The sequence below is a fragment of the Folsomia candida genome, unplaced genomic scaffold (assembly GCF_002217175.1).
Source record: "Folsomia candida strain VU population unplaced genomic scaffold, ASM221717v1 Fcan01_Sc005, whole genome shotgun sequence".
NCBI lineage: Eukaryota > Metazoa > Arthropoda > Collembola > Entomobryomorpha > Isotomidae > Folsomia > Folsomia candida.
This window is the reverse complement of record NW_019091197.1, coordinates 1,301,145-1,309,562: the sequence shown is the minus strand read 5'-3', so window position 1 is coordinate 1,309,562 and position 8,418 is coordinate 1,301,145. Positions and strand designations below refer to the sequence as shown.

Below are 8,418 nucleotides of genomic sequence, written 5' to 3'. Positions count from 1 at the left end.
CATCGATATTTGAGCATAAGCATGTGATCACCATTGAAGTATGTATGTGAGGCAGCACTAACGATGTCTACATTTAAACAGAACTCATCATGATGAAATACTAAATGCAGACTTCTATCTACATGAGTATGGATAAGCATATTCATGGGTGGTTAATATTGGAGGAAGCATAGCATTCCATGAAAAGTACGTATCAATTGATGAAAGTGATAATTCGTAAGATGCGATTATAGAAAACATATTTACAACAATGTATCCCTAACCTAATTATATAGAAAACGTTACCACTTGCATGTTCACCATACTATTTACATAAGTACATACTCAGCAGAATATTGCTATCGCCACTAATCTAAAAGAGTACTAATATATTTATTTGGAAACAACGTTGCCATGTGAGACCAGTGTTTCTGCTGTTAAAAAACACCTGAACGAGATTAGTGCACAAGAATGTTTTTAAACGTTTACTAACACCTATGGGAAATCCGGAAGAGTGCATGAAAGTGTACGAAGATCATTTACGTACAAATAATATTGTACTTTTGCAGTATTTCTATATTCGACTAATTGAGAAATCAGTGCACTATTGTTTGATATTTTCCTCATTATTGTCGTAAACTTTAAACTGTGTTCACTTTTTAAAGACAGGTGGAATTATAAGTCGGTGATTTTTATGAAGGCTGAATACGGGCTTGCCCTTATTATTTAACAAAACAAATTCATATTTGTAATTATCTTGCCGAGTAATACTTAATTTCCTAGTTTCAGTATTCGAACAGATTGGGGACAGTGGACTTTGTAGTTAGTATATACACATGAAATTAAGCATTCTTTGACTTTTTGAAATCCAAATGTATTTATCAACAAGGTTAGGGCATTTATGCATAATTTGTTTTAATCACTTTTAATCACTGCCGCCGACAAATTTTCGGCGGCAGCGGCGCCAGTTTTTGGTGATCTTTCGGCGGCGCGTAAAATGCATCGGCGTATGGCGGCGCGGCGGCGTGAGATCGGCGGCGTCGACCTCTGAGTTATTTACACATAAAGTATGTGAACATATTGAATAAGAAACATACATAGGTGCCTAAGAATTAGGTAAATTTCTTCGCGTGAATGATCTATGTCGACGCTTCCAAAAGATTGGCACACAAATTTTAATAGCTCTAATTTATTTATAGATATTTACACTGTAATCAAGATATTTACCACTACCGTTAAATAAATTTGCACTAATTTTCATTGTCTGGCATCAATCTCAAAATTATTTACTCATTGAAATGTTTCAATCCGTCTCAAATATCCAACCTTGTATCGTGACGCCCCTCCCAGCTCGGATATCTTTCCCGGTTACAATTATAAAACCATGGCAACACCGCAATCTGCCGAATCCCAGGTTCATCAATTTCATACAATTCTGTCAGATTGCTCATTCTGTGTCTGAAAACTTCAGGCATGGCTGCGAAATCCTTCTCCAATTCGACAAGGTCAGGATCACGATCGACGGACTCCTTAATTTTTGCCGCCATTTTTGAAACATAGTCTAAACTGCTTTCACTGAGTGTAAAGCGTTTCACAATTTGATGCGGGAGATAACCGTAATGAGTTAGATGCATCCCACCAAGAAGGGCAATAGGAGACGCCCCACGCATTCGGGAGGGAAACTTTCCATTTGTCGAAAATTTAACGGCAGTGCTTAGCTTCCAATAGGTAGGATCCCCTAGAGTATAGGGATACCCGGGAACCGGAAAATCGGTACGGATGGCTGTCGCAATGTTCCCGAATGGGAACCAAATCCCAATATCAACCGGGTTCACGGGTAGGTCGCAATGCTTCAAAATTAGTATCGTGTTACGAGATGGAACTTCATCGACGTCGCCAAATCCTTAAAAAATAAACCGTTACAACGCATGTAACCAAGGGGTGAAAGGAGTGTCATACGTCAATGTGAATATCAAATTGTTCGAAAATTTGTTAAGATTGACACTTCTGACGTGTTTTCGACTTTTGTGTCTTATTTGTGTCAAATTTAACAGTTGATAACCCTTATGTGACCTTTATATGACCTCTGAGGTCAAAATGGAGGTCACCATTGAATTCGGGGTTAAATTTCAGTTGAAATTGAAATAGATGTCCTATGACCTTTACATGACCTCTGAGGTCAACATTGAATTTGACAATGGAGGTCACCATTGAATTTGACATTGAAAAATAGTTAAAAATGATGTGTCACATGCACTTTCCCGTCATTGTCTCACATTACCCCACGTCTCATTTTGCCCCGCTTTGACACCCCACCCGCGTAGTTCGAACGTACACGACAATACCTTTCAATAGACACCCCACATGACAAAAGCCATTTTTCGACATTCGACACCTCCCACACGGTCATGGAGTCGTCGCACGTCGAAATGATGGTGATTTCTGAAATCCCCGCCAAAAAATACGTCTAAGACGGTGGTAACAAAAAATTCGACAATTTTCGAATTTGGCGTCGTCTACACGGTCACACGGTCATCACACGTCGAAATGATGGCGATTTCTGAAATCCCCATCCAAAAATACGTCTAAATCGGTGGAAACGAAAAATTCGTTTCCACACGTTTGACCGTTGGCGTCATCCCCGTGGCGCCGTGACCTTACGACCTACAACGCCCATCTTCGAACTCATCCCGTCCCCAAAAATTAGAAACACGTTGGCGAAAACCGGATGTCGAAATTCGAATCCGTTCTAAAGTTATCGTGGATACGGACAGACAGACGGACAGACAGACAGACAGACAGACAGACGGACAGACAGACAAGACATTTCCATAAAGGGGTTTTCACCCCTTAATAATGGGGGTATTCATTACGAGTTCGTATCGTTAGCCACGTAAGCAAAAAAATTTAGGTTTAAATTTAAATTTTAAAAATTAATTTAAAAGAATTACGCTCCTAATACTCCGGTAAAGTCATGCAGGTAATGATTTCTCGGTAATAAGTTTGATAATAATATTTTACCAGGTAGTAAAACTTTATTGCCAAGCCATTACCACATGGTACAACTTATCATTACCACTTTGGTAGAGTCATACTTGTGCTTTTCGGTAATGTTTATTACCAAATTATTAATAGTGTATGTTTTGCAATGCAAACTCGTGATGAATACCCCCAATGTTTTTCAACGCGAAATACAAATAAACGCATTTTTAACTCACCTAATAGGTCATGATCTTCGAAAAAGCGGGTCGAATTATTCCACTGTAAGAATTTTTCCCATCTTAACCTCTCTTGTAAACTTTCTAAAGCAAATGTCTTCACTTTTTCTGAGAGATGAGCAGATTCGGCGTCATCTAACGTGAATGGGATGATTTTATCACTAAATTTCTGGAAACGGGGTTGCAATCTTACTCTTTCCCAGAGTAATGGTTTTCTCACGGTTCGAAAATGTGTTCTAGTAGATTCCAGTATAAAGAACTTGTCCACATTGTCGTACAATTCGTTGAGATGGATTTCTAGGGAATCTACGTCAAATCCAAATTGAAGCATGACCCCGATTTTGGGGACTGTCGACCTTTTGTGAAATCTTGGAGGGCAAGATATATTTGATGGGGGTGGTGGCGGGAAACATGATTTGTTTGTGGGATGCAGCGGCTCTTGAATTAGGTAGGGTAGAAGGATGTGGATCAGTCCAGAAATTACGAGGTCGATATTACTACCTGAAAATTTAAATATATAAATTGCTGCAGCTACGGTTGGTAATCGGATATTACCCGATCCGCTCGTGTATTATCCGATTACCTGAAAATGTAAATACATAAATTGCTGCAAGTGGGGTTGGTAATCGGGTATTATCTGATCCGATCCGATATTACTCTATACGATCGTGTATTATCCAATACGACCGGATTATCAGGCTGCGTACCATAATACGGGTTAGATCGAATATTATCGAATCGGATGGTTCGAAGAGGATATTATCGGATCGGATTCATACATATGAAAAGAATTGGCCGGATAAAAACTAGATCTGACACAATCGATCGGATATTGTGGGATCAGATCTAGCAATCCTATAGCTGCAGTTAAAAACATTTTCTAAAATTTCCGGTGCAACTTAACCATTTGCTTTGTTATAGTCTAGAAACGCGTCCCAATTGAACTTTTGTAAGTCAGTGGTTAGTTTCCCCGTGGTAATTATTGGCATAAATATAATGTTTTGAAATCCTACTTGGTTGCTAAGTATTACCAAACAGTAGAAATTGAATATTGACAGAAATAGTAACAGTAAGATAGTTGACACTTTATGGTTATTCATTTAAGTAATATGAACTTATAGTTTCCTAGTCTATTTGTAAATGTAATAAATAAATACAAGCAAACTACTTAAAATGTCCTGAAAATATTTTTAAAGGGATTGATATCAAAATGTGTTACGCCAGCTTGATTGCAAATGTGCGATGAGGTAAAAAGTGTGTGAAATTCCGGAGTGCAAATATGCAATAATTTGTAACTGTATATCGGAATGTAGGAAAAAATATATAAACTCGAATAAGCATCAGTGCATAGTCATCAATGAGTACACAATGAAGGACAAATATTAGCATGGTAAAAATGCAGCTATGAAGAGCAAGCATTAGGATCCTATTTTACTGCTAAATGTAATTATGTATCAATATCCATTTCGAAAGTAAACGAGTCTATTTGCTGTAACCAATATCTTTAATTGCATGATAGTAATGTACAAAATAATTACACAGAAGAGAATCTTTTATACTTCGGATTAACGTTTCGGATTGGCAGAGGATGAGCTTCCGTGTTGAAAACCCATAAATTCAAGTCCAGCAAGTTATCACTGCTAAAGATTAAGTAGAGGTACTGGAACATAAAAAACATGTTTTGCTTAATCAACTGTTAAAAGTCTGTATAGAGATGTTTTTATTCCTCGGTGTTACAGTTGCTAGTTTGCTACCGCTTGGTATTAAAATTATACGGATCATAAAATTTTCTACTGATATAGTAAAGCTTTAATAATACATACATAAGCAGCATACGCACGGTATTAGTTCCACTAGGTAAAGTCGTATATGAATACTGCTTGGTACTATTTCAGTACTGGATTTCTAAGATTGAGAGTTTAATATGCTACATATAATTAAAAATTAGATATTTCTGTACTTACTTTTAACGTTTCCGCTAAAAAGAACGATTCCTGAAAATCAGTCTTCTCCGATGATGCATTTCGGACATCACTTATCCCAGAATAACCGCCGGTTAATTTGCATTTGCAATGTTTTTCAATCGCAAGCGCGACTTCCCACGCCCACTCGCGATATATCGGATCGCCCGTGACCCGCCAGAGGACAAAATAGGACTCAACAACTTCGGGTCGAAGTTTATATGCGAAATCTTGCGTGATTACGAAATCTTCAGAGGTAACATTGTAATGAGAAAATGTGAATATTTCCGATCCAAGGTGGGTCTCTGTTCGGACATAGTTTTCGTGACATGTTCGTGCCAATTCTTTCGCAAGTTGAAGATCTCTTATTGCCCTGGGGGACTGGCGCTTTTTGTAGGTCAGCGCGGTAGGGTCATGTTGCGAACCAAGGGCTAACATGCCGGCTAAAAGATGTATATAATTTAGTAAGAAATATAACATAAAATTTCTGTATTTTTTTACAATAAATTTTGACAATTTCTGGATAAGATGACACGTGGCGGGCAAAATATAATTGCATGATTTTAATGCTACCTGCGCAGCAAGCGAGGTGATCCATCTTATTATACACGATATCATCAAACATTTCCGAAATGAAGATGAAACCAGAAACAGACTTTTTTATGAGGTTGTTCTTATAGAAACTATCAATTGCTGCGTGATATGCATTGAGTGCTTCTGCATCGCCCAGCATAACATAGCTTTTTAATAAATATTCGTAAAAGCTGTCCCCATATGCGCCCATCGACACACCATCTGTAAAAAAAATCGTAGGGACAAGTGCACATTATAATCATCGGTTTAATTTATACGGTTAAAAAGTTGTGTGTACTTCGTATTGGGTAGATCATCGGATTCAACGCTTTGACAAAGTTATTATACAGTCCGTTCTTCCATGGAGAAATATTTTCCTGTAGAAATCTAGATAAATTTGAAAACATCGCGTTTCCCGAGGCATCGGAAAGATACTGAAATTCTAGGTTTAAAGTGCCAATTTCACTGAGAATGAAATCATTTTCATTTCGATAAGTGGCAATCTGAAAAAAAATTATTTAGGTAGTAGATTAGAATTGATTGAACCTTCTTGTCGTATGTACAAATTCTCAGAAATTATACCCCAGTTTGTAAATTTATGTATGGCAGAGGCAATCCGGGGTTTGACTCATGTTGGAAAACGGGAAGTAATTTGTTGCCGAGAGATAATGCTGTCGATAAGAACACCTCGTCATTTGTGAGACTGTACAAGGCAAGCAATCCTCCCAAGTACCGAATCGTCATTTCAAAGAAGGACACATCGTTAGGCTTCAAAATTAAAATGGCAAAAGTATGTAAGAAAAAATTAGAAATACATACATAAATATACGCATGGAAATTCAGTATTGAAATAATAACAAATACGACTCTATCCAAGTGATATTGACAAGTAATACCAGTAGCTTGACATAAAAGTTTACTGTTTTGGTAACAAATTCTTAGGAACCGGCACAATTTTAATACCATGCTGTATAAAAATTAACACCTAGAAATCTATGCGTGACTAAAGGTACCAGATTCCCAAAAGTGTGATGTTATTATTAATTTTCAAATTCTGCAAACTCACGTAGTTCTCAAACACAAGTTGATTTGCAATCCAATCTTTCCCTTCTTCGTACTGCTCTTCCAATCCCATAATATAAAGCGTGTCTAATGCGTCAACAATTGTTGCACCAGGGCCAAAAACTCCACCCGAATCGCCTTGGCCGGAACAAGGTCGGACGTGATTGTCGCCCCAGGCAAAGTAACGATATGCACCCCAGGCATCGACCATCATCTACATACATAGTCACATAATTTATGTACATGTAAATATGTATTTGTACATAATTCATAAGTGGTATTCATTAAGAGTTCGCGTGTACGCCTCGAAACGTAATTTGCGAATTAAATGCATAGCTTTGGCGCAAGTTGGCAAATTATTGTTCTAACCAATTTTTGCTGCGAGTTGGCGAACTTTGTTGCTTCTACTCACTTTACTAACGATGCGAAATCGTAATGAATGAATACCCACAAGTCCCTCAATATAATCAATTCGATTTTCAGAAATTCTAGCACAAATTAGTCCTCTAGTACCCTTCGAATTGTGTCCCTCCTTCGTCTCATTTTAGGATCGGGGTCGCGTCCTTCCTTAGTCTCACCAAGGACAACAATTTTTTGTTCGTTGTTTTCGGTTACTTGCGTGTCACCCATTTTCTCGATTTTACCCAGTGGTTGGAGCAACAGCATCGGTATTATGAAACCCGTGCTTATCAGGACTATACAAAGAATAAGCAGCGTGGAATTCATTCCGTTACTGTGCAACGAGTGTGAAATTTTTAAGTGTACGAAATTTCATGAGTGGATCAGTATGTTGGGAATGCCTAATAAATTTTATACTGGAAAAAATATGAGGAAGTAAATCTCATTCTTGGGTTTTCAGATAATGCATACACATACATACATATAACAAATTGTAAACATACATATTAAGCAATTTTATATTACGCCAAAGTCACCAGATTGTAAAAATTGAAATACGCAAAATACAAATGAAATAAAATATAAACGATAAAATAAAATCTAATGTAATGATGAGTCAATAGATTGTAAAAATACACCTTAAAAAAATGGGAACCAATTTTATTAAGATAGATATATACAATGAAATAGTGTTTTTTTCATCTTCCAACGATTTTCGAGTTTGATAGCTTAAAATTTGCGTAATTTTTTGTAGATAAAGAATTCGTAATAAAAAAGGGGGGGCCCACCAGTAGTTTTCGAGATCTGAGCCAAAATGTGTGATTTTTTTTGCTAATTTTGGCTTTTGACTAAGACTCGTCCAAATTTTTTGTAAAATATCGCGAGAAATAATTTTAAAAATTATTTTACACTCGAATTTGGCCGCTGCCTCGATTTCGGACCCCAATTTTCCTATGTATTGAAGTTTGCAAAATAATTGCATTTTCCGTATTATTAAGATAGATATATACAATGAAATAGTGTTTTTTTCATCTTCCAACGATTTTCGAGTTTGATAGCTTAAAATTTGCGTAATTTTTATTAAAACCATGTAAGCATATAGTAAAATTCGTTTAACGAGTAGAAATTTCCGGTCGTATTTGTTTACTTTCATTTCCAATGTAACTAAACGATATGCAAGCTATTGCACGGTGCAATTTGCACCGACTGCATGAATAGGTCTGTGG

General features: G+C 37.0%; 2 protein-coding genes across 2 annotated transcripts; both read right to left on the bottom strand.

Annotated features, from left to right (window-relative positions):
* Positions 1-1,152: 1,152 nt before the first annotated feature.
* LOC110849923 lies at positions 1,153-4,403 on the bottom strand. Its single transcript, XM_022097403.2, has 3 exons — positions 4,102-4,403; positions 3,198-3,698; positions 1,153-1,882 (listed from the first exon to the last, which is right to left on the bottom strand). Exons 1-3 carry the CDS (start codon positions 4,295-4,297, stop codon positions 1,293-1,295), a joined length of 1,287 nt encoding a protein of 428 aa, XP_021953095.2. The 5' UTR covers positions 4,298-4,403; the 3' UTR covers positions 1,153-1,292.
* Positions 4,404-4,699: 296 nt separating this feature from the next.
* LOC110849922 (mannosyl-oligosaccharide 1,2-alpha-mannosidase IA-like) lies at positions 4,700-7,508 on the bottom strand. Its single transcript, XM_035851878.1, has 7 exons — positions 7,307-7,508; positions 6,798-7,007; positions 6,314-6,499; positions 6,030-6,234; positions 5,811-5,953; positions 5,162-5,731; positions 4,700-4,857 (listed from the first exon to the last, which is right to left on the bottom strand). The coding sequence occupies exons 1-7, from the start codon at positions 7,457-7,459 to the stop codon at positions 4,732-4,734; spliced, it is 1,593 nt and encodes a 530-aa protein (XP_035707771.1). The 5' UTR covers positions 7,460-7,508; the 3' UTR covers positions 4,700-4,731.
* Between the last annotated feature and the right edge of the window lie 910 nt (positions 7,509-8,418).

Bases quoted from the DNA above. Each gene is read 5' to 3' on its own strand.
- LOC110849923 (XM_022097403.2), bottom strand. From the start codon at position 4,297: ATGAATAACCATAAAGTGTCAACTATCTTACTGTTACTATTTCTGTCA. The intron at 3,699-4,101 runs GTTAAGTTGCAC...TTAAATTTTCAG, and splicing joins AGACTATAACAAAGCAAATG to GTAGTAATATCGACCTCGTA. The intron at 1,883-3,197 runs GTGAGTTAAAAA...TTATTTTTTAAG, and splicing joins CGAAGATCATGACCTATTAG to GATTTGGCGACGTCGATGAA.
- LOC110849922 (XM_035851878.1), bottom strand. From the start codon at position 7,459: ATGCTGTTGCTCCAACCACTGGGTAAAATCGAGAAAATGGGTGACACG. The intron at 6,500-6,797 runs GTGAGTTTGCAG...TTAATTTTGAAG, and splicing joins AACTTGTGTTTGAGAACTAC to CCTAACGATGTGTCCTTCTT. The intron at 6,235-6,313 runs GTATAATTTCTG...ATTTTTTTTCAG, and splicing joins ACATAAATTTACAAACTGGG to ATTGCCACTTATCGAAATGA.